The sequence below is a fragment of the Anabas testudineus genome, chromosome 15 (genome assembly GCF_900324465.2).
Source record: "Anabas testudineus chromosome 15, fAnaTes1.2, whole genome shotgun sequence".
Classification (NCBI taxonomy): domain Eukaryota; kingdom Metazoa; phylum Chordata; class Actinopteri; order Anabantiformes; family Anabantidae; genus Anabas; species Anabas testudineus.
The window spans coordinates 2,643,446-2,670,101 of NC_046624.1; the positions used below are offsets into that span (position 1 = coordinate 2,643,446).

The 26,656-nt window shown below is 44.9% G+C and overlaps 1 protein-coding gene across 2 annotated transcripts in view; it reads right to left on the reverse strand.

The window, feature by feature from the left end:
* The window catches only part of bcl11aa (BAF chromatin remodeling complex subunit BCL11A a), a 47,135-nt gene extending 21,467 nt beyond the window's left edge, over positions 1–25,668 (reverse strand). Inside the window, exons 1-2 of one of the 2 annotated variants that reach the window (XM_026355860.1) lie at positions 25,332–25,668; positions 21,000–21,449 (exon numbers count right to left, since the gene is read on the reverse strand). In XM_026355860.1, the coding sequence (XP_026211645.1) occupies positions 21,000–21,449; positions 25,332–25,386 (505 nt within the window). In that variant the 5' untranslated portion in view covers positions 25,387–25,668. Of the gene's footprint in view, positions 1–20,999; positions 21,453–25,331 lie in introns of both variants that reach the window. The other variant, XM_026355859.1, reaches the window with a different exon arrangement.
* Between the last annotated feature and the right edge of the window lie 988 nt (positions 25,669–26,656).

The window sequence follows — 26,656 nt, forward strand, 5'->3', positions numbered from 1 at the left end:
CACTCTGATGAAAGAAAGAGAAATACATTTAAACATAAATAAATGTTAGAAATTCACGAACAGGAACTGAAGAGTTTTCACACACTGCATATGTGGATACGTAATGTGACCTAAATGTGACAGTGTGTGACATATTACTGCAACGAGGATCGAGCCGGTAGAAAACATTTCAACCTTAAGCTGCTTTCGACCACATCAAACAACTAAAAGGAGCACAAGCATGGATGGATCATGTGACAATGGGGCCACAGGTACAGACCAACTAGTGACGAAAGCATAAAACAGCACAATAACAATAACTAACCTGGACATCACCGCATGTGACTGAGCCATTTGGCTTCCCTGTGTTTATAACACCTCAAACAATGGCACTGATTTTTGTCCCCCCAAATGTACATATGTGGATTTTGGACTAGTTCTCATTGGACAAACCATTAGTGTGATGATCCAATCACAATTTGTAGTTATTGAAAAAAAAAATCTTAAAGCTATAATACCACAGTTTGTCTGAGCGTTTAGACATCTGGCAACTGTCTTGCACTACAATTTTCATTTGTAAATGTGAAATGTGCTTTGATTACTAGTTCTGCATTCATCACTGACCAGTAATAAGAACGGTCAGTGGTCGTTTTACATCGACAACCAAGTGTGAGTGACTGTATTTTAATATTATCATAATGTTCTGTAAATTACAGACACGTTTAACCTGGCACTTCATGTAGTCAGGTAATCTTATTTACAGAAAAACTGTGTGTGTGTGTGTGTGTGTGTGTGTGTGTGTGTGTGTGTGTGTGTGTGTGAGGGGAGAAAGTGTAAAAAAACATTCCATATTTAGTCCAGACTGGCACACAGTGAATACACAGGCTGTTTCTTTCTACTCGACTCTTTTTACCATCTGCCCCCCCTCCTCCCTTCCGACTTTGTCTCAGCATGTCTGTACATTGCTCTCCTTTTCTCTGCCGTTCTTTCCTAAACTGTCGCTAACCTCCCGCCACCACCTTTCTTCCTCTTCTCGCAATTAAATGTGCCTCAAGGCCTCGACGAGGCAGCAGCGCATCTCACCATCTCACCAAAAAGAAAAACCCCCGACGGCCATCACAGCTCCACAAATGCGGTTTCAAGCCTTAAAATGGCTCCTATTTAAATCTTCTCCCTTTTGCAAAAGGTGTAATATCTAAAGTGAGAGTGGGCAGTAAAATGCTAATATGTATCAGAAAGCTGGTGGCCCTAGACAAAAAATGAAAGGGAGAGAGAATTTTTCTCATGGTCCACTGGTAAATTTAGACTAGACAACACAAACCACCATGAGTCACACACAGAAGAGATTACAGACACACACATATGCTCAGATACACTCATTCATACACAAATCATTCTGAAATGAGCCCCATCACAGACAGACATGTTTCGCCTCAACAGCCATTCACATCTCTCACTACCTGTTTTTGTCAGGCCTGCAGCCAGATGTGCATGTGCGTGTGTGTGTGTGTCAATGGAAAAGGAGCATGAAAGAGGAACCACCATATAAATGTGGCAATAGTTGGTGCAGCAGGTGTCGGCAGTCAGCCCTGTCATTATTTGATAATATTTTTAAGTGACTCAGTGAAAATGGGGAATTTAGGGTATTCCACATGCGGCATAAGTTTCCAAATTTGTGTCTAAGGTGATATGTGGTTACTAACTCTCACGGTACTTGGTTAAGTTAAGAAAAACTGTGATCTGGCTCAGTAGGGGAAAACTTAACACCGACTTCCCACATAGAATGTGTTTAAATGCTTTAGAACAAAACCACAATCTTTCTCTAACCTTAACCAAAGTGCTTCTGCTGCTTAAACCTAACCACGGAACTGTTGCACGCCTTGTACAACGTAGCTGCTGAAACTCAGTCAGCGGCACCTGAACTTCAAACCTCAAAGTGAATATTTCGCTCATTAGCACTCGCGGCTTTCCAGCTCAACACAGGTTTGACCCAAGTGGCTGAAACATTAGCATTACACATGTAAACCATCAGCGCTCATGTAACCCCGGCCTGAGACCAGCGCCCCTCTGCTGTGGCCATAGGTTGGGGGCCATGTAGCCAATTAACCCTGTTAATCTAAATGGGCGCTAGGTCAGTATGTGTGTATGGCTATAGCTGGCTAACCCCAGCAGATGAGCCTTCAACCCAATCACAGCCCCCTTTTTTTTGCTGGCAGCCTGCCGCCCAACTTGGCAGCCACACACTCGCAAGGGGTCTGGTGTGCATGTGTGTGTGCGTGCCTGCATGTGCGCTTGAGCCTGTGTGTGATTGCACAGGGGAGGGAGGATTATGGATGTTGAACATACACACGCAAACGAGCACAGGGCCAGACTGGCCTGCATGGTGTGGCTGTGGGTGTGGGTGTGTGTTGTAATAAAGCCAGCAATGTTTTACTGGCCCGCTGACACAGTGCATAAAAAGATCAGTGGGCCAAATCCATTAGTGGTATAATTGCATTACATGGTAAATATTCCTAAAAGGTCAATATCTCCATTTGAAACATCCCCATCATCACAGAACACTAGAGAGAAACAAGAATTCTGGGATTTCATACAGAAGCCGGGTGCGAAACATACATACATAGAAGCATGTATTATAGCAGATTTGGCTTGCCGGACAGGATTTCCCACCTCAGAATGAGTCAGCACCGGCTCGTAGTGGTTCAAATGAATATAGTATCATGCACGAGGGATGAGGTTTGATTGTAACTTTCTTTGACCAGTGTTGCCACTCTTCTCCAGTCCTGTCCTGTGTTTCCAAACCAAAATACAACCATTTATCTGGCTAATTAGAATCCTCAACAACCGGACAGGTGCTTCGTGATTACGTCTCCTGAGGTGAGGGTGAATAATACATTCATACATACTTTTCTTTCTAAAACAAAGTATTTCTAGGGAAGTAAAAACATTTTATAGATCAGTACACTCCCTTATCTCTAGTTGCATTTATCCACGCAGATAAGTTTTGCTTTCATTTGTAGACTGTTTCAACATACCCATTGCTGAGATTTCTGCCTGCACTCCAGTACTGGGACGTAAATCAATTTTCTTTTTTTTGGTGCTTATATTGTGGAAAAAGTAAATCAGAAAAAGAACAATGCAGGTAAATTTCTTTCCAGAAACAATGTGTTGGTTACAATCGATAAGTGGCAGAACTCGCCGTAAACTATTTTTATTGGAATCATTTTGACAGTGTGTGCTGTGGATTACCCGAAGTAACAGAAAAACATGTTGCCTTTTTTTTTGTTTGTTTTTTTTTTGCCAGCAACACAAGTCAAATTTTATTTAGTGTCATTGTAATTAAAGAAATGCATCAATCTCACGGACAGATATGTGAAAACATGGCCAATTTAAACCAAAGCAATTTGCATGGTTAGATTTAACTAAAGGGAAGTGAGAAAAATATGTTTCTTTTTGTGTGATTTTGAAATCCGGACATTTAAGGCACGGCCTCAGCGCTCACAGGGTGATCTGAACAGACGGGAGGCGGGGGGGGGGGGCACTGGCAGAAAAGCGCACGCCGTCCACATTATCAATCAACCATAGCCAACCATCAGAAGCTGATGTCTGACACGAGCCGTGTCACTAACTAAAGAAAAGAGGGAGTTGAAAGCGTGCAGGGGCGCAGAGAAGTAGCCGAAAAGTGGAACACACGCACATACACACACACACAGAGGCAGCGAAAAAGACAACACATACTATACAGTATGTACACACAAACAATCTCACACACACACACACACACACACACACAGCCTCCAGGCTATTGTCCTCCACATTTAGGTCATGCTGAAACTAACAGCTTCACACACATGAAACCCACACTCCCCAGGAGGCTCTCCTCACCTGCAAAGAGGCCAGTTTGGACACAGTGTCAAAGATTAAACCTGTGTTTTATCTCAGAGAAGGGGGTTGCTTGGGGGCACAGTGTGTGTGAGCATGTGCGTTCACTCAGTCCTTTAAACCAGAGGGCAGAGGGTCACTGGAGAATACACTGCTTTCTTTTTTTTCTTTTTTTTTTGTACTCACACACACACACACACACACACAGCTGCCCTTCTCTGTGTGAGCGGTCAAGTAGAAAGGTGGATCTGTGTCAGGTAGCAAGGGTATTTACTGTTACTGAGTCAAGCAGCCTGAGAAAACACAAACACAGCACAGAGGGGGAGAGAGGGAGAGAGACATAGAGGGAGACTGAGAGGAAAAACAAGAGGAAGCTGAGAAAGAAAGAGGAGCAAAAGGACGAGGAGTGATGCTTTGGGCGGCCATGTGCAATGTCAGACATGCCAACTGAGAACTGGGTGTGTGTGTGTGTAAAAAAGGGCAGAAACAGAGCTGACAAGTTATTCCAGCCACTGTACATAGCAAATGTACTATTAAACAAACGAAACTAATTTAAAGCTGCATTTGCACACACACACACACACAGAATTGGGTGTCAGGGGGGATAAAATAGGAAAAGTACTGTAGGTAGGACACCAGTGTAATACAGAAAAAAGGTTTTGGTGTCCAAATGCGTGTGAGTTCTTGTGTGGATCATGAAGCCGTTTCCATCGGAAATTAATTTGAGTGTGACCCAAAAACACAAAAGTCCTAATCCACTCACACTCCTGACAGCTACACTATAATTGCGGCCTACATACATACATACATGCACACACACACACACTCGTTCATCATTCCAAACCAGGCTTTTACAATATCTAAACCAGTATAAAAGGGCATAGTTTGTGCCCAGCGAGTCCACAGTTAACATCTCCCAACCAGCCCGTCTCTTCTCTCATGATCACGTCCCTTTGATCCAGTGTTTCAACCCGTTCTTGCTCACAGTAATAATTGTGCTGTACAAGTGGAACAACAGCCCGGAGGGTACGTTCACCTTAAACCAGAACCCGCACACCTCTAATCTTGTACGGCTTAATTAAAGGGACATTTTCATCAAAATAAATGTCTCTTTTGTTGCTCCCTGGGAAAATACAACAATAATTTTGCCTCCGCTTTGAATATTTCAACTCTAAAGCAAGAATCTCATGGTTTCTAAAAGGCTTGTTTCTACTGGTATTTACATGATCTCAATCTGCATCTGATCATCTCCATTTTTGCTTGATTGGTAAGTTATGCAGCTTCTGGTTTATTGTCATTTGATATGGACAAATACCTGAAAGGTTGGAGCAGGGACAGGAGTCTCATATTAGCATTATTTGAAATTGCACCTCAGCTTTATGCGAGTTGAACATGTTAGGGTGAAAAAGCAATTAACAACCTGGGCACTTATAATATTTGCTAAAACGACTGCAAAAATAGGGTGGAAAGGGGTTAAAGAGAGGTGACATCTTTAGAAAAAAAAACAAGTCTTGCATCTTGAAGAAGCCCTGGAGACAAAAAAAAAAAAAAGGTCCCATCCCTGAGAGGTCTTTTTTTGTTTATCTCTTACTTTCCTTATTTATTTATTATTTCTGCTCTCCTGCCACGCGGCCGGGGGAGCGAGGGACCACAGGTGCTCGAGTGAATCCGATGGACATCCGCAATTTATCATTCATACGCCAGTGACGGCAGGCCAGGCCGAAATATGGCACGGTAAACACAAACCATAGATCATTCACAGACACAGATACACACGGGCAGCAGCAGACGCAGATAAGCGCGCACGCACATACATAAAATACATCTTTGAAGACAGATGCTTTTATGCGTACGCGGGGCTGGACACGGGTCACGTCACAACATGCTTCTTGCGGCGTGGCATGATATCTTTTTTCTCTCAGTCTCTTTAGTCCACTTTATCTTTGTCTCTTGTTTGAAATGTTCATCGCCCTCCCTCACTTGTCTCTTCCACTCACTTCAAAACTGTCACATCCCCATTAACAAAAAACAGGTATGTTGTTTTCTTCTTCTTGCACCCAGATTAGTTCAATCTGTCAATTTCAAATCCCCTGAAGTGACGATTGCTGACCCTCCAGCCCCCTTCTTCCTTAACTTCTACATAAACTCCCCTCACCTAAACACCCCGTGCCTCCAAACTTTTAATCTGGGCTTTAGAGGGATATATCACAGTGGGACATCACTGCTGGCCTGCATCTGCCAGAGCAAGCTGGGGGCTGATTTCTGTGTTTACATAAGATTAGAGCGCAGGGAGAAAAGAAGGTGGCCAATATGGTAGCTCCAAGCCAAGCTGCTCTCATTTTTAATGCAGAAAATGCTGCCACAAACAGCCTGCAGAAGGAGGACTGAGGAGAGACATAGCCAAAGGTAGGAGCAGTAAGTTACACCACTTTACAAGCCTTAGGGGGTGTGTGTGTTTGTGCATGTGTGTGTGCATGTGTGTGTTTGAGGGATCTTAGCCACCAATATGTACACAATGCTCAGTTGAAATATAGCTGATTTGGCTGATACCTCAATGCAAATACCCACACGAGAAGCCTATATAGCGTACACGTCTTCGGCTCCAGCACGCAAAAAGAGTGTTTAAAGATAAACCAGTGTTGACTGATCAGGCAGGGTTTAAGATCTGACATTTCACTTGGAATTTCTGAGCGAGAGTAATTACTCGGAGCAAGGAGCAGGGTGGAATTAGTCAGCACTCTTGTAATGTGACATTGACTCAGTCATATGTGAAAGAAAATACATGCGCCATACAACAAAAAGCAGGAAGGTTCAAGAAGTAAGCATTTAAGCAAGGAAATTTTAAAGCTGCTGCTTTAAATGATATTAAACTAAAGCTTTTAAGTAAATTAAAGCAGCACTAATCAACATCCTTGTATTAGCAATTGTTTAGGTGAGTGCAGAACATGTAACATGAAACTTGAAGTGATAAACCCACAGAGAATTATTAGCCGGTTGCAGTTCCTCCCAGCTCTCAGAATGGTTTTGCATCTTTTGTTTTGGTTTTAATGTCTCACAGCTTCACTGTTCTGGTTCAGACCTACTGTCTTCATCTCTGTTATTTTCAGCAGCAGCACATAGCTGCAAAAAAAAAAAAAAAAAAGCTCTGCAAAACCATGTGTATGCTTTCTACCTAGCACCACACAGACAAACTTAGCAAGTGGCTCAGGAACATGGAGGAGCTTTAAACTGCTGCTGTAAACTTTCCTCAGGTGTTGGTGAACAGCACCTGAGGAAAACAGAGTTAAAAAGAGACTGGATATTGCACTTTTATTCATCAGGTAGACAAAAACATCAAGGTGATCATGTTATTTGCAATCTTTACACTGGGGTATTTACAATGTTGCACCACAGCTACTCTTTTTAACCAGAACTCCAACATGGTAGCAGGGGGCGTGGTGCACAGCGCTGCATGTGTTTCAGTTTGCACTTGTAGTTGCAGGTCATGGTATCCAGTTCACAGTTCATGTTGCATGCACTAGAAGAGCCTACACTGCAAACGTAAAGTCCACATGCCGCCTGTCCTATCGTCTAGCACGCCCACTCAAACAGTACTCACTGACCTGAGGTAGATGACGTAACCATGTGATACGTACGAACTGTGAAACAACCAAGCTGAATTACTGCATAGACTCACACTCACGGATATGAAAACACCAGTGATACATGTTTAATGTATGCATCTATCTTTCTTCATGCCAAGTTTGAATTTAAGTGTGCACAAGGTTCATCATAGACACTATACAGTACAACACTGGCACAAGGAAGCACACACTTCAATGCACTAAGTGAGCCCAGAGCACATTTCCATCCTCTAGATCACCACGTTCTTAAAAACAGGCCAACGACAGTATGATGGGTTCAGATGTCGAGTTCCCAGCCACCACAACCTCACACATCTGGACCTCTTTTACCAATTGCAAATTCCCATCACAACATAAGCAATTTTCTTGGTATGTTAATACCTTTGCATGCATTTTAGACCATGCAACCATCTTGCAAAGACATTTAATCAAATCATTTTTTCTCTAATGATGCAAATAATCACAATATGCCACACTGACATAAGTTTTCCATTTTCTTGAAGGTTTGGGAACATATGTGTGGTGGATGTGTCAGGAGGTAGAGTGTCTGTATGTTGAAGTGTCCTTGGGCAAGAGAAGCAACATTGTTAAAGTGCTTTGGGTGCTGATAAGGTAGAGAAGTATTTACCTCCTCGCTGGTATGCTGTAGCCTTGGCTATTTCCTGTATGTTTCCAGTCATATAATACACCTCTCTCTTTCCACATGTCACATTTGATCTGTGCTACACGTGACAGCACCAGTGTTTCCTTTACAGCCTGATAGAGGCGAATATGTATCACATAGGAGAAAAATCTGTACGATGAGAGAAGAAATTTAATCTTAACCCAAACAAAGATATGTGTAGAAAATGTGTGCAAAAATAATCCAGAAACCACTGGCAAAGTGCATATGTACAAAAGTGCCCTCGAGTTAGTGAGTGAGCTGCTGTTGCTGCTCACAGGACAACAGCAGAGGAACAAACGCAGAACAAATAGCGTCTTTAGAGCAGCGCTCAGCTCAAAATACCAGTGAGTGAGGTGTCCCATCAACTAATTAAAGGACTCTCACCGCTCGCAACCAGCGTTCCCATCGTGCTCCAACCAGACGGCCCGCTTGACGTGAAAGTGCCCTTAAGCAAGGCATCAAACCCGCTGAACCTGCTCGGCAGCCAACAGCGGCAGAGGCAGCAGCTTGGCAGTGGAAATCCACACGAAGTGTGGAACCCTCCCTCCTTCCTGCTGCACCTCCTGACCCCAGCTGCTGCTGTAAATATAAATGTGCTCCTGCACTGTCAACTTGTGCTCAGTTACACAAGCATCAGTGCCACAAAGGTTAAAAAATATGTATATTTTACTTCCTGCTGCTTTCTCTCCGAGTTGTCTGTCTGTCTGTCTTTCTCCATGTGCGGTTTTTCCTTCTTTCCGTCTTTCTGCCTCTTGAAGTGGAGGGCTCGCCAGGTCAGGGGCATTAGTGGAACTCTGCTGGATTCTTTTCTCTTTTTCTGAGTGTGTGTTTGAACTTTTTTGTTGTTTTTCATTTCTCTACTTTGCTTCTTTAATCCTGCGTAGCACAGTTTCCGTGCCAGCAAACCAGTCTGAGCTGGTCCTGTTGAACTACGTTTGTGTGTGAGAAAGAGAAAGAGAGAGGAGAAGGTGTGTGTGTGTAGGTAGATATAAATGGGAACGAGAGCTTGCAGTCAATGCTAACAGTGGGTTAACGTGCGGAGCCGGAGCGAAGGAACGTGTGTGTAATTGTGCCGCCAGCACACCCACTCACACACACACACACACACTCACACACACACACACACACACACACATGCACAGCCCTGTGACACCTGTCTCATCAAACAGTTGGACATCAGCCAAGTTCATCTGTTAATGGACAGCCACCATCAGAGTCCAGTCTTTCCTACCTTGCTCCACCTTCCCTCTCTCTTTTTCACATCCCCTATCCCCCTAGGGTGCCCTACCCCTATGCCCTCTCCTCTTCTTCTTCTCCCTGTCTCTCTTCCTGCCTTTTTTTTTTTTTTTGACGTCCCATCCCCCAGTTTTCTCTCAACACCTTTCCCAGTGTTGTAGAATGGGGTCTACATTTCCCTTGTACAGCGAAGACAAACAGTGTGCATGTGTGCGTCCTCTTTGTCTGTCTGCCTATCTGCCTGTATGTCTGTCTGTCTGTCTGTCTGTCTGTCTGTTGGCAGACGCCCCCATTCATCTTAAAGAGGGTACGTCTGAACAGATACTTTTCAACAACCTACAAACCAAAAAAGTCAGAAGTCAAAGAAAGGCCACCAGACGGGTTAGGTTGTAGAGGAGGAGAATGTGTGTGTGTGTGTGTGTGTGTGTGTGTGTGTGTGTGTGTGTGTGTGTGTTAGGCCGAGAGATCGTCCAGAGCGTGTTGAAACACATCTGTCTTCCAACAGAAAACAGCAGCACAGGAGAAGAAAAGACAGTAGGAGAAGAAGGGGAGGCTGACAAAGAACGAGAAGTGGAAGACACACAGAGAGAGAGAGAGTGAAAAAGTGTGTGTGTGTGTGTGTTTTTTTTTTGCTTTAAAAACACACACGCACACTCGCACAAAGGACCGGCTATTCCTCCCGGCTTGTTTGTCGCGGGGCAAGAGTTCAAGGAATTACAGTCGCTTTCACACTTGAAGATTTATTTAACAAGATCAGGGATGTCTTTTCTTTTTTTAAGTGCGTATTTCAGTTTTTCCCAGTCTGTGTTTGAGGGCTGAGGGTTGGGGGATGGGGGGGGGGGGATCAGGTGTAGTCAAAAGGAGAGAAGGTGGGAATTTTGTTATTTTAGTTTAGTTTGGGGTTAAATAGTTCTATACTTTCTCTATAGGTTGAGAAATGAAGGACAAATCCCAAGCAGGAATTAAATGACTGTGTGTCTTTAAATAAAAAAAAAAAATTATGGAAATTTCCTGGAAAGCATTGATTTTTCCCTCCTTTTAGTTTCTTTTATTTTTTATTGCAACAATATCATAAATCCACATGATCATGTTGATTTGTGATGAGCTCGCTTTCAACAACAGCCTTTATCACCCGCTGCAGCACATATATGATTACACTAGCCTGACCACACACAGTTGTGCTATTACTGTCCCAACTAAGCGCACACACACTCTGACAAAAATGCCTAAAAAAAAAAAACTACATTTTATCTCTTTCTGTGGGATAAATTATCCATTAGATTTCATCATATCTTACCGGGGCAATTACATCAAGAAAATGATAGCAGGCACAGGATCAATTATGCATGCCCTTGGCCAAAGACCAAGCATCGGGCATAAGGAGATGGCACACACACACATATGCACACACACCCACACACATGCACACATACATGTGAATAAGTTGTGGCCCATCAGTTCATCTTACTGCCTAAAAAGTTCATACGCTTAATAATTTAGCTGTGCTCTGGATACTGTTTCCCAGCTGAATATTAACAACTTTGAAGTGAGTAACAGCAGCCAGAGGTATATGGAGTGTGTGTGTGTGTGTGTGTGTGTAGGGGGGCTAAAAGAGACTTCAGGAAACAGGCCTTGCGAGTCCCACCGGAGACAACCCCTCAAAACACACACACACACACACACACACTCCTTCTACTCGGCTGCGTCCATTACACAGCCGTTTGTAACATTGCTCATTTCTGGGCAATTAAGAATTCCTTTTCATCGCTATGTAGGTTCACATATCTCCCTCACAGCGCTTGTACACAAACCGGGAAGACTTGAGGAAGAAACAAGGAGTGTGTACATACGTGTGTGTGTTTGTGTGTGTGTGTGTTTGCAAGGTAGAAAAGGAGGGTGGATAGATGAGGATGGGAAGAAGAAAAAAAAGGCAACAAAGGGAAGAGAAGAAGAGCACATAAAGATTAGCGCCTGAGCACCAGTAGTTTGTGTTTGTTGTTGCTGCTTTTCCATCTTTGTTCTCATTTCCTTAATTGTCCCGCTTCGTTATTAGGTGAGAATTGATTTATGTTATTGACTTTCTTCTTTTGTCTTCCTCTCATATGTATATATAAAAACACACGGGCGCAGTCAGAACAGGCCTCTGTTCCAGCACAAAGGAAGCAGACGCTGTGCAAGTGTTTACGCACATGTGTGTGTGTTGTCTTGCACATGCATTTTTCTGCTGATGACAGAACAATGAAAATCATTTTCTACCTCTCTCCCTCTCTCTCTCTCTCTCACTTTGTGTGGTAGGACTTCATCCATGTTTACAGAGAAACTCACTTAGGAAGACGAATCACTGTCTCCAAAATGGCAGCCGTAGATAGCGTCAGGGAGGGACGAGGAAAGAGACGAGAGAGTTATCTGACATCTGTTTGTTCAAGAAACTGAAGGAGGGAGGAGTGTGTGTGTGTGTGTGTGTGTTGTGGGGGGGGGGGGGGGGGGGGGGGGTACTAAAAATGAATAGGCTGACAGAGAATACGAGAGAGATGGGCAGTGAGAAATCATTTTACCATGTCAAGACCGACATGGACGGGAGAGAGCCAGATGGTTTGCATTGAGTATGTTTTGCGTGTGTGTTCATGCGTGAGTGTGTGTGTATGTGTGTGTGTGTGTGTGCGAGAGATGAGCAGTGTAACGAGGGAACATGCGAGACATCATGTAAATGAAATGTGTCCAATCACTGGCTCGGTTCTCAATCTTCACACAATTAAAAAGCAAAAAAAAAAAAAAAAAAAAACACAATGCAACTTTCATTTATATTAGGCAAAACACACACACACACACACACACACACACACACACACACACACACAGACACGTATATCTCTCACCCAAAGGCACAAATGAGGAAAATGCACACACAGGGCGTGAAAACACGTGCACACACGCACACACACAAACACCCCTTGACATGCCGGCTCTGACAAGCGTAGCTGATGTGCGCCGCAAATGCGCATGGTAATAGGCCAATCAAAAATGCAAAACAATTGGCAATTACTGTGAGGACCTAATGGTCATTAGAATTTACAACTAGGTAATGAACTAAAGTCTGCCCACTGCATGCATATTCATAAAGCTATTTGAGCTTTGAAGATTAAAGTAGCGCTTAAAATTCAAATGAGCCTCCGCAAATTATCGGGAAAAGTCAGAGCTGCTGCTGCTGCAACGACTTCCTCGTGTGTGTGTGTGTGTGTGTGCCTAGGTGCAAGTGTTTTTAAATTGTGTATTCCTGAGAAGTAAAGTACATTTCCAGGTTTTTTTTTTTTGGTGGGATTTTGAACACGACAGACAACTGCTGATGTCTGTGACACTGCTTCTTTTATTTTGAAAAACATTTTTTTAAAGGAATTATTTATTACAGAAATTATTCTTTCCAAAGTGAAAACGAGGCACTGGGATGCACAAGACCTCTCAGGAATATGATGCCAACAATATAAGAAGTGTAACTGTGTATTGTCAGATGCATCAGCTCGGAGAGCTCCCACAGGCACGAGGAAAACAGCGGTTTGGCCCCTAAAAAGGGATTTTTACCAACAACCCACATCACCAGTCACACATATAACATGTACCCGATGTCAAATAGATTCGTGCACATTATGACATTTTCTTGTCTTGTTGTGTTGTGAGTTTTCGACGTCATCCTGCCCAGTAATTCACAAGGAAGAAGAAAAAGAAAAAGAGGAGAAATGTAGGGTTTGGTGCAGCACAAATGTTTGTCCTGGTAATTATGTTGTCGCTCCATACACTTGTCTTGACCTTTGCGTGTGTGTGTGTGTGTGTGTGTGTGTACTTGTATATCTACATGTGTATCTCTGAGTACAACGATGCTGTAAATATCGTCATATCATCATAAAATCATTTATATGCCTCAGATGGTTTTACCCATTGAATGATAGACAGGTTGGCTGTAAGTTAGTTTCGTATAAGCGGATAGAAAAAAATGGACAAGGGTTTTAAGAGAGGTTGTAATGTGATGTAAACCACGTAACTCAAATTCTCGACATTTCCTCCTACATCAGTCAAGAGTGCAGAGATATTGAATTTACAGTCACAGCAGCCACTAAGAAAACCAGCAAATACTCACATGCTACAAATCTGATGTGTGAATATTTGGTATTTTTATTATAAAAAAAAACATGATTTAAAAAGGATAAAAAATATATTTTTTTTATTTGAAAATATTTTAATTAGACTAAAAACGACGCATGTTTTTACAACTACACACCAAACCCTGGAGTAACAACAAGTTGCACTGGGGTTCAGTTCAGCTATCCACCCCCTGGACTGAAGAGCTTCCTTTAAAGATCAGCACAGCTCACACTTGTCTCGTCTTCCACATTAGCAGCGAGTTGCACATGTAGAAAAGAATCTGGAGCAAGCTGCCTCAGATCGCACGAATGACACACGTGGTCCCGCTTCCAGGATGAATTTCTACTCAAACCCGTCTTTAAGATGCTGAGAGGAAGCAGGAGAAGTGGGAAAGGTGGCGGAGGCGGGAGAGAGCGCGACAGACCTACGACTTGCACCGCCAAAGTAAAAGATTAGGCTCTACGTGCTCCACTTATCAGCACGGTGGCAGGGTGGTGGCTGCACGTGTGAGTCTGTGTGCTGCTCTGCTGCAGTTGTAGTAGTAGTAGTTGAGCCAAATGGGGAACATGAAACCAGAGCAAAGAGCCAGGCACTTCCACACACACAGTGGCCACACACACACACACACACACATTGCCAGCTCAGGCCTGGCATACTTTACCAGGGGATGCCCTGCATCCATACTCCCAGCTTACACACACATATGCACGCAGGCGTTCTTTCATGTTCACTCATGCCGCTGCATAAACACACACACACACACATGTAGGCATGCTGTATATATAATGACAGGTACACGAACAGAGAAGCGCTGATAAATGAACACATATAGAGCTGGTAATATGTGGATTTGAGTGTGTATGTGTGTGTGTGGTGTGTGTGTAGAGCCAGTCTGTAATCCAGTGGCCTATATAAATAAGCTTTGTAGTGTATAAACAGTTTTATGAACAAGCCTTCAACTGCCTTCAACATAATAAGAGAGCTGCGCTACATGTGCACCCTGTGAGTAGAGAGTAGTGTGTGTGTGTGTGTGTGTGCATATGAATAAACACACACACGTACACAGCGAACAGCGTGTGAGCCAAAAACAGCAGCTTTCCCTCTCACCACGACGGAGTAAATGTAGCGTGGACGACGAATCACTCGCATAAACACAAAGAGTCAGATCAATAAACAATCCTCCGTCGCAGTGTGTACAGTAGTCGGCTTGACGTCACACACATCACTGAGCTACTGTCGCCGCTGTAAATAGTGCAAACTGGGAAATAACGCTGGTCTTTTTAATGTTGTCATTGTTTGAGAGCGGCTCTTTGGCGACCATGATAATCTGGGAGATCTTTTGTTTTCCGTGGATCTGTCTCCATCCTTCAGTCGCCGCCGCCGCTGCTGCGGTGTGTCTGCACCGCACTTCCCAGGGATGAGCTGTCCATCAAAGAGCGTGGGCAAGCCTGACGTCTTTCCCTCGGATTTTTTTTTGTACCTCTTTGTGCTGTTGTTCGTCCCCCGGTGGTGGTGGTGGTTGCTGCTCATGCCCTGCTCTTCTTCTTCTATTTGGTCCAAACCTGTGTGTACATATGTACAACACATGTACAGTCCACGTCCTAGGAAGGCTGCCAAGGACTGCTGGAGAGGTCCCTGTGATGTAAATCCATTTTTATCCTTTTCTACAATTCACTCCACCTGCTAATGTCATAATGTGGTGATCACTGCAGGGAAACATGGGAGGAATAAGACAAAGTAGGGCCCCGGGGCCCCCTACGCCACCTTTCCACTCCAGGACACCAATGTCTCTGGGATCATTTAGCTTCTCTTCTGTGGTCTTCTTGCATTTGTTCATTCAATCAATCAGCTTTTCAAACAGTAAATATTAGCTGACCCTGCCGACCTCTTAGGCCCAGTCATTAATCCTTTCATGCAGCTCAACTCTTTCTCTACTGTCTCCCTATTCCACTCCACCGAGAGGTCAAAGGTCACTTTCAGAGCAACAACCCTGATGCTAACAGCCTGCCGCCTTGCTCAAAGTGGCCGAGTCATTCACTCAGCTGCGGAGCTTTGCGAAGTCAAGTGAACCCTGATGATGTCATCACGGTCCAAACAGAAAGCCCGCGCCACAAACTGAAGCAGTGATTAACAGCTGTTCGACCCGGGGACGTTATGTTACAGCCCCACAGCAGAACGGGACACCTCCACCTCCCTCCTCGGTTCCAACGGCGAACGCATTAATAATTCATTCGGCTCTGTGTTAATGCACGAACTAGCAAAATATGCCACGTCGGCCCCCATCACACAGCCCCAGCCCCGTCAGAGGGTACTTTGTGGTGCAGTGGAGTTTATAACATGCGCTGTAGTTGTTCACTAAGCAGCCAGGTAAGGTCTAAAAATACACTGTTGCTTTATGGGAAATGAAGGGTCCTACAAAGTCAGGATCTCCACTACTGCTGCTTTAGTTTTGACTATTTCTCTTTCTCCCTTTATCAAAGTGAAGCTGTTTAATCGCTGCAGGAATTCTTTAAATGAAGGAGCAGTCTTATGTTACGTGTGTGTGTGTGTGTGTGTGTGTGTGTGAGTGTGTGTGTGCAGTGAGCATTACTAAATAAAGGATAAATCAACAGGTCTGGATTTTCCCGGCACAGGCTGCAGAAAAGCAGGTTTAACTGTACGCAGCGCTTCATTTTCTATTTTAAGCAACACTAAATGTTTTGTTCTGATCCTTGTTACTAATTCTAACTGAATTTCAAGCAGCAGTGAATCCCATGGTTTTTTTTTTTTTGTTGTTGTTTTTTTTTTTTTTGGCCTGTCTGGATTGCAGCCACACTATACAAACACACACCTACAGGTTTACAGCAAGACACTAAACAAGTGTTTTCACAGGATGCGTTGAATCTGAAACACGATGCAGACTGTTTGGCTCTTGCAGCAACTTATTAGCTTCCTCCGAGCAGCCTCCTGGATGTGTTATCCTGCTGCTGATGATGTTTTTTTTGTTTTTTTTGCACACAGGCTCATGTGTACATACAGGAAGCTCAATCAAAAATGAGTCAGTCAGATTCTCACCGCGCTGCAGGAACGAAACCCCGGGAGTTCAAACGCCACACTCGAGCCCACTAAATAAAATCTCACGATGAAGAAGCAGGAACGACAGAAAGAGAGAGCAACAGTAGATTAGTAATGGCAGCCAGTGTGTGAAATCTCTTTGTAGACTCGCCGGGATGTGCTACAGCATGAGACACACACACACACACACACACACACACACCAAACATACTGTAATTGATTCAGTATCCATTGGCTGTCCTGGATTTGCATTGACTGCTAATGTTGCAGGGAGACAGACAGACGCACGAGCCAAGAGAGAAAATGAGAAAAAGCAACACATACACACACACACACACACACACACACACACACACATAGAGAGAAAAGAAAGGATAGAATAGACAGATCTGACACGGAGCCAGACAATGAACGGGTGTTAAAAATGCACTAATGTCTATTGAGGTGGGCAGCATTAGCCAGAGATGATAAGCTAATTGCAAATCACTGGATCATAGACTAACAGTTCTCATGTTATGAGGCTTCGTGCCAGGACGACTCTTCAGTACGATGGGACTGATTTCTGAGCGAAAACAAACACGTCGACGTTCACAATAACTAATCATATCTCTGTTTATCAGCTGATGCTGAAGCTAACAGGGTCCATCAGCCAATAAAATCACCCATCAATACAGACACGAAATGTCAGCTCATTAACAAACATATCATCACTGATATTTTTTTTTTCTTTTCCTTAGAGAGAAAAGGACAAAATTTAATTCTTGATGTCAATTATGGAGAAATCAATTTGGCCAAACTGGACAGCAGGAACTGTATTTACTGTAGAAATCATCCACAAAGAATTCATTCAACATTTTCTATTTTACAGCTAAGATTTTTAACAGTAATAACCGCTTTAAAACACACACACACAGAAAGCAAGAGAGTGAGATATCTACACACATGATTTCCCACACACACATGCAAACCCCTCTCTTTTGAGACATTAGTGATGCTGTTTCTGAATGAGGGGCGCCTCAGGGATTATAATCAGAATTTTCATCTCAGTCAGGGATTAATAGAATAAACGGGCAAGAGAGAGCACTAGCCGTGTGTGTGTGTGTGTGTGTGTGTGTGTGTGTGTGTGTGTGTGTGTGTGTGATCGACAGTACAGTGCTCTCTCTCTCTCTCTCTCTCTCACACACACGCACACACACAGGTAACATCTCGCCTCCACGGGGCCGGAGCTGTTTGATATGTAAATAGCAGCTTTCCACCACAAGTCGGACGCTTTTTGCTCCCGCAGCGTGTTGCTACACTCGGACACAGACACACACATCCAGACACAGGTTTTCACGACAAAGCAGCCGTGCGGCCACCACGCCACGCAGCAAAAACAGGCTCCATGCGAAAAAATAATGCAAAATCCAACTGTAACTATTCTCTCCAAGAGGTCAGAAAAAAATATTATTAGAATTTTTATGATATTCGTACTGATTAAAATCATTACGGAGTGAAATGGACATTAATGCATAAACCCTATAGGGAGAGCATTAAACTGAAAATACTGAGGCCAACCACCAGAATGAAACCTGCATATTGTCTTAAAGGTCGACATTAAGACATAAGTTGATGCTTTTCTTAATATATAAAAGATGTTTGTCACGCTGGAGGTTTGATGTCTTCCTGGCTGAGTAGAGGGGCCTTGTGTACTGCAAGAAAACCCTAGGAGACACAATGGAACACGAGCCAGCATTTACAAATAAGAAACACACACACACATTCTTCCCTCGTCTTTCTTTTTTTTTTTTTTGTCATTAGGAATTATTTTGGACGGACATCGCCGCAGCTGAAAGTCCAGCAGATATCTTTTCTCTTCTTTTTTTTTTTCTATCTCTACCATATTTACTTCACTGTGACAGTTTGGGGTCAATTAGGATGAAAGCTGGGGGGTCGGGGGGGGGGGGGGGTGGAAAACGCTGGCTTTAATTATCAGCTATCAAAACGCAATGGTGTTGCGTAAATCCAGCAAGTGAGGTGGTGTTTGTGCTGGTGTGTGTCCAGTGTCTGAGAGCAGGTCCAAAAAAAAAAGGCATTGATGAAAGAGGAATAAAATCATGACAGACACTTTCAAAGTTGTTGTTTTTTTGTTTTTTTCCTGAAGTCTAAATTTCCAAACAGCAAACATTTAATTATGCTCAGTCTGTCTCAAGCTGTTCAGCTTGACGTCAACATCAGACGAGATATATAACGCTGCTGTCCTGTTTTCTTCTCCTGTCTGAGTGTACAGCTGTTCCTACCAAGACGTTCCCACACACAGAGCTATTGAAGCAACCAGACGCCTGTATTATGATGTAAATCGCTCTAATAACCCAGTTTAGCTAGTGAGTGTCTGAGAGGGTGTGTGTGCGTGTGTGTGTGTTTAGAAATGTACATTCACAGCATAGAAGACGAGCAGGTTCAGCTAAAAAAAAAAAAAAACACACACACACACACACTCTCAGATTGCATCAACTCTCTCCAGATGACACGTAGTAGACAGATACTTGTCTCTAGGGAGCGATACGGGTCAAAGGTCAAACGCATCTCGACTATTCCTCATCTTAACCTCCCGTTATAGTAAGAACTGAAGTCTGTTACGAGGAACGATCAGCGCTATCGTCCAACAGCTTACTCTACTTCACACACACACACATAGAGAAAATGACAAAATGGAAACAAACTGCAACATTTAGGATTCCTGAGCCGCGTTCGACCAGCAAAGTGATGAATAGTCGACTTTGCTTATGTGTTTCCGCTGCTCTATTTCATCTTCAACCCCCCCTCTTTTTTTCCCCTCTCTCTCTCTCTCTCTGTAACAGCTAATTTAGTACAGGCAGCCTGCCACTAAAAACTACTGCTAATTAAAATGCACAAGGAGGAGGAAAAAATGGCCCTGCAACAAATAATTAGTGGTGTTAAGACGCTTTAAATAAATGACTTTCCCTCTATGAGCACAACTAAAACTTGCTTTTCCCTTCCGCCTCTCATTTGATTCTTACGCTGGGAGGTGGAAGAGAGACGGAAAGGGGAGATGAACCCGGAGCTAAATAGTGTATTTTACCTATGGAGTTTGGTGTTGAGGTGAATTTGGAGAGCAGAGGGGGGAAGAAGGAAAGAAATGGAGAGCTAGGCTGAATTTAGTCGGGTAAGATGTGGCAGTGGAAGGGGGGAAACCGCAATGAGAGCAGGACACATCTGCTACGGCCACATGAGACAGAGAGAGAGAGAGAGAGAGCAAGAGAGAGAGGCATGCACACACACACACACACACACACACACACACACACACACACACACACACACACACACACACAACAACAACAACAACAACGCTTACACATTATGCAAGAACACACGCTCTGCACACCCAATCCCAGAAAGAAGCTGCAGTTACTCCCCAGACTGGAAGTCACACACAGCGTTCCCAGTTTAACCAATGATGGCACATCAACACACACACACACACACACACACACTAAACAGTCTCAAAAGTGCGCTTCCACACTCACCGGTGGTACCACAAAGTCAAGGTCACCCATGTCTCGTTGCCTGTGGGATTTGGTCACTATAGTCAGAGTAGGGGATAGAAGGGGAACACACACACACACACACACACACGTTCCCTCAAACACAGCTTCACTGACAAATACACACTTCCTGCATTGAATTTAGTGGATAAATTGAAGAACAATTGCTCAGACCAGGATTGATATGAACCGTAGTCATACACAGGTACATACACACACCCACACACACATCCCCCCTTCACACTAGTGAGTAAAACCAGGGGACCATACACGCAGTGTGTGCTGTTGTGAGAACGGAGGCAAATTCTTGTGGGTTTCCTCCCAACCTGTGTCATCCCTCCATTGTTGCCGTTGTCTCACAGCACCCGCCCCCCAAAAACAAGTCTCAGCCAATCAGAGTCCTTGCCATAACCTGGATCAGCGTGCCTACTACAGCCCCCACAAGGTTATGGGGTAGACTTTCGAGACAACACATAGGCTAGGCTGCAGACCATGTTGGCCTCTCATACCGCACCGCACAACCTATGCAGCAATGATACGACAACAAAGACTGACGCTGCAGAAAACACACACACCAACAAACGTGTAGAACTCCAGACTGATGCACACAACCATTTGAAAAGTAGAATCTGTGACATGGAAGCTGCGTCCAACATTTATGACTCAACACGAGAACATGTTTACTAAAAAGAGTGAACTAAGCTTCATGTGTTTTCTGTGTTGTGTCAGATTTGAATCTGACTCCACACAAGCAGATCTGCTGGTTTCCTGTAGAGAGATGCTCTGACAAGAAGCTGCTGCCTCAAAGCACTGCACCAGCTGTGGTCAGTTCCAGCTACAGGTGATCTGTGTTGGCTGGTGTGAAAGCACAACAATTACCTGGGAGGAGCTCCTGTTTGGGGCAAATCCCCCGGGGCGACGAGAGCCGGTCATCGTCGTCGTCTGCCAACGTGGCCTGGACGCCCACCTCCACAGGCCTCCGACTGCGAAGCGAACTCAGGCTGGGGGACGGGGTGAGAGCAAGGCCGGGGGAAGGCGAAGGGGGTTTGTCCAGACCCCGGCCCACAGCCAGGCACGGCGGCCCGTGGCATCTCTTCCTCTTGTGCTCGATGAAGAGCAGGATGTCTGCCAGGGGGAAGGTGGCCTGGCACTGGCCGCATGTTAGCAGGTCCTGCTCCAGAGAAGGGTGGGCATCGTGACCCAGCCGGGCCAGCCGGCCCACAGACGAGCCGGGGTGGTGCCCGTTGAGGCTGCTGCTCTCCTCTGACTGGTCCGAACAGCGCTCCGACAGCTCCTCCGATGAGATGACGGCCGTGGAGAGGGGCTCAGCTGCTGGCAAGGCAAAGAGGGGGAATAAGCAGAGAAGAAGGGGGTGGGGGGGGGGGAGTATAAAAAAAGAAATTAGAAGCTGATGCTCACTCTTAGTAGAAAAGCAACAAACATGTTCATATTCTTCCCCTCTCCTGTAATTTCAACCTATTGATACAACTGTTTGTGGGAATTGATGACAAGGAACAGACTGCAAAACCTTTCTTGTTCTGTCACATGGAGGATGTAAGTTAAAGAGGCAAAGTTAAATAACAGCCTGCCATGTGATACACACAATAAGGGGGGGGTGAGAGAAATGTGCCTTGTAATGATAGAAATGCATGTAATGCAGGAGGAAATAATGACAGCGCACGCTGATCTGGATCACACATCATAAAGAACAAACGGTGGGAAATAATATCCTGAATAGCTGCAAAGCTCAAATAAGATTCCTCAAAGATTGCAATTTCACAGGCAATGACAGGGGAAGCTTGGAAAATGATGCTTAAATGCAGCATTCGACGAAAATGAAAAAACAAAAACAACAAAAAAAAACTAAATATGTGGATGAGTTTGACTTGCCTAACCTTGTTTGTACAGGGTTTGATCCTGTAATCAGCAGAAGGGAAAACTGTCAGAAACATGTCCGACATATGTGCCGAGGAAAGAGAAGTGAAGCCAGGCGGCAGAAAGAGCGTGTGTCAGGGAGAGGGAAGGAAAACTCTTCCCTCGCTCTCTGCTTCGTGTGCCTGACTTATAGTTCTGAGATACCAGCTGCTTGTGCGACGGGAAACCGCCCCAAAATGAGCCGTTCAACCCGATTCCTCAACCCCTCACCCCCCCTCCGAGGCTACTTTTATTTTTATTAAGAGGGCTTTTGTCCAACACTCAGTGTGTCCTGCAGCGCGGACGGTGAGAGGAGTGAGGCCCTCCGAATGACAGAAGAGAACTCGATTCGCTGTCCCTCTTTTAAAGAAATTCTTCCAGTCCAAGGTGAAGAGTGTGACTCTGTGCTAGTCGCCTAATGCATGTTGACCTTCTTTACTCAGCTGCCAATTTCACATTTTAATGAACTTAAAACCACTGAGAATCAAAAAATAGATTTTAATTTTCACCGTCTGGGTGATTGGTACAGATTTTGTCTGATAAAAGGGATAGGGGGTCCTGTGCATGCATGTGTGACTGAGCATGTGTGTGTGTCAGAACGCATGGGGGGGGTGCAGAAGTTTGTGTGTGTGTGTGTGTGTGTGTGTGTGAGAGAGAGAGAGAGAGAGAGAAAGGGAGAGAGGTAGGGTCTGAACGTGGACTACATCCCCTCAAGGAAATATCATTTGAGCACCGCCGCAATCCTACGCGACATCTGTGCACAAACTGGGACATGCAGATAACATGATAAATACCTAGTTTGCACCATCACTACCCCCTCCACCCCAACAGCACTCCTCTTCCTCTGCATCTACACAGCTCCTCTTTAACTCCAGGTCGAACACAATGCCACACACAAGTTACACAACAGCTCCCAAAAGCAAATGAAAGCCCTTTTTTTTTTTTTTAAAGCCCTCACTCAGTCGATCTCAAGAGTGGATATCCAGGGTTGGAAACAAAACAAATAAAATGGCGTTTTTAGTTGGATCTAATGGAGCATGAGGAGGAAGGATACAAAACCTAGATACCATATTCAAAAATACAAAGCAGGTCTTCATGCACAATACTATCACATTTTCTAAAGGAGGAAAATAACACTTAAATGTCCTCTCAACTAGAACCCTCTTTCCCAAGACTGTATGTTAAAAGTTCCACCTGTCTGATAAATCTGTAAAACAAGAAAACACATAACTTAGCAGCTGGACACTGTGGCCTGAATTGGAGATATATTTCCATGCTGACAAATTGTGGAAAATACTGAAAATGTCATTTCATCTGGAGGAAGGGAAATGTAGAGTTGTGTCAGTGAACAAACGCACGGGTTAGTCGTGTTACATTTGACTGTTCCGAGTCCTCCAGGAGGAGCTGATAGAAAGCAAACACTGCAAATGTAGCACATCTTAAATAATGTCAAAGACATAGGAGAATTGTGGTTAATGTAGAAAATGGAAATGCGGTGCTAAAAACAAAGCAGTGCATGGATCGGAGCTGCTTTTGTAACAAATCTGTGTGCAAAATAAAATGTGTGTGTGAGACAGTGTGTGTGTCATGTAAGGTTTGAAGGGGGGAGTAAAAGGCGAGGTCTGCATGCATATTACAGCGTGGCTGCATATGCTGTTTGCAACCTGTATGTATGTAAAAATGTGAACAACAGAAAAAGGAGATGAGAGAGAAAGAGAGAGAGAGAGAGAGAGAAGGTGGGTTTGAGGTGATGAAGAGGAATTTTAGATTTGGAGATGGGGGGGTGTCCTCCTTCCTCCCTCCCTCCCTACTTGCTCAAGTCTTGTTGTATACTCTCCCTTTATTCTAAAGAGATTGCCAAATAGTAGCCCGCGTGGAGGGGCGTGAGGGGGGGTTGCGGTGAAACTGATCAGGTTCAAGTTCAGCGCTGGGTTTTCTGATCGCGCTCTGCCTCCTAGCGACCGTGCATGGCCATGGTGACTGTGCTGTCACCCAGCCGGGTTCCATATACATACAGAGACGCACACACTCTTATCTGCCTAAGCCAAAACAGCCGGTCTACATAGCGACACATAATCAAGCACCGGTGCGTAAATACGCGCATATTTCGTCTCTTTGGAAGGTTTTGGAGAGGTGCGGAAACGCTGTGAGGTGGCGCAAAGTACAGCACATGGTGCGGCGATAAACGCCACTTTCGCCTCGCAGTTTTCCACACTCACAACGATCTGCTCTGTCTTTACATATGAGGCAAACGAGCCTGCGTGAATCCAGCTGACTCAAAAAAATAAAATAAAGCACTGCTGATACAGATGTCGTGCGTAAAAACGCATTCTGTCTGACTCAACTAAACAATGTTGGAATCTTGTAACAAGCTGCAGCTGCAACACACGGAACGAGCCGATGTTTGTGTCTTACCTTACCTGTAAACGGAGCACTGGAATGTCAGAACGATAATTTTGTTGTCGTCCAAATTTGGCTTCATGAAACAAAATAACAAAAAAAACAAAACAAAACAAGGTTAGATCTGCTGCTGTCCTGTTGCTGTGCTTCTTGTCTCTAACTCTGAGCTGCAGAGACTCAGGAAGAAAGCTTCTCATCTAAACTAAACGTCAATTAACTGCCTTTACATGAGAGGCTTTTGGATTTTAATGTGTGTAAAATAAATCGATTTGTGCAGCGTCTGCTTCTCGGCGTCTGATAGAGGGAGGAAGCTGTAAACAGTCGGACACGAGATTGTCCCCCCATGATCCAAAAAAATCCACCTCCAAGTTTTTTTTTTGTTTGTTTTGTTTTTTGTTTTTGTTTTTTCTGAGAATAATCCAAAAATAGCACGATACAGAGCAGATGAGACCTGCCCCGCAGGACAGTCAGGCAGCGATATTCCGGGGTTGATTTCTCCACAAAGCTCCGCGGACAGGACGCGCTCATCTACCGGGAGTGCTGCGCGTTTCCACTGACCGGAGCGACCGTGGGGGCACCGGAGCCACGTACAGCGAGTGCATTTAACAGCATACAAATGCACATTCTCGCTCTCTCTGTAACAGAGGGGCAATAAAGCGTGTGTACCGACACACAAAAACTTTTTTTCTCTCCCCCTCATTCGGGGTTCTCGGGCGGCTTTTACGCACGGAGGTGTCGCACTTTTCTGGCCACACTGTTAAGTCCAGTTGACCGCGGGTCCGAGCGGTGCGTCTTGGTGTCCACAGGCTCCTGCTTTGCTGCATTTCTCCCCCTTTTAGCTGAATGAACTGAATGAGACCCAGAAAATGACTTTCTGTGTATTTCATATTTACTTACGCGAAAAATCCCGTTTGCTTAAGTGCTGGGGTTTGCCTTGCTTGCGGCGAGACATGGTGGCTGGCGGCTGCGGCGGTGGCGTTCAGCGCGGATCACATCGGGGAGAGTCGGGGTTAGAGAGGAGACTCCGGCGGGGCAACAAAATATCTTCATCCAACGCCTTTGACATCCACAAGAGAAAAAATAAAATAAAATAAATTAGAAATAATACAAAGATGGCGCGGAGGCGAAGATGGATCGCGGGATCGCCGTCATGGCTTTTTTGAGAAAGGAGAGCACAGAAAAAAAGAGAGAGGGAGAGTGAGAGAGAGGTGGATGGAGAGAGAGAGAGAGAAGGGGAGAGAGATGGAAAAAAATGGCAAAAGCCCCCCCCCCCCCCCACCACCCCCCCCCTCACCCCCCCCCTCTGAGCCGTGCAAGTTCAAGTGCACGGACGTGACGTTCCCGGCGAACTTGAACGTCAGGCGATGGACGGACACCCGACATACGAAAACATGGGCAGGGCCGAGGCACCCGAGTGGGAGTGGGAGTGGGAGGAGGGACGGAAGGGACGCGCAATAACAACACCAATGGACGGTCATTAGAGAGAGACGGAGGGGGAGAGAGAGAGAGAGATAGAGGAGGGAGGAGAGGAGGGGGGCTGGACATGAGAAATAGACCCGGTGGAAGCCAATGGACATAGAGATCAGGGGGGCCGGACAAGAGGCACTTGGAGGGAGGAGTGTGTGTGTGTGTGTGTGTGTGCGCCTGAGAGACAGAAGAGAGAGAGAGAGAGAGAGAGAGGCAGAGATGTCTAATGAAAGCAATATGCAGAGAGAGAGAGAGAGAAGTGGACGCGAAACAGGGCAAAGGAAGCCGCGGACAGGAGCTCACTGGAGGGGGCGGTTATAATGCCGCTGCATGTGCACACCGGAAGAGTGTGTGTGTGTGTGAGTGTGTGAGAGAGAGATTTTTAAGCGAAACTCACCTGGATGCGCGTGCACTCGCAGGTATGCGCGCGCGCGTGCGTGCGTGCGTGCACACAAAGGTTGTGTGTTCGAGAGCGAAAAGCGAGACGCGTGTGCGAACTCTCCGGATGCGGCGAACAGGACGGACAGGTTGAACGCGCGGCAGCGCTAGAGACACAGGCTATAACCTGGGTGGCTTCACGTATGCTCTGCATATAGACAGCAGCGTGTAGTGCTCTGCTTCCAGATAATAATCACACCCAGGCCCCACAGCACAAAGAGAGAATCATATGATACTGTGTGGAGCAGCACATATAAAAAAAAAAAAAAACAGCCTGGTGCACAACGTAAAATAAAACATTTCTTCTTATTTCTGAA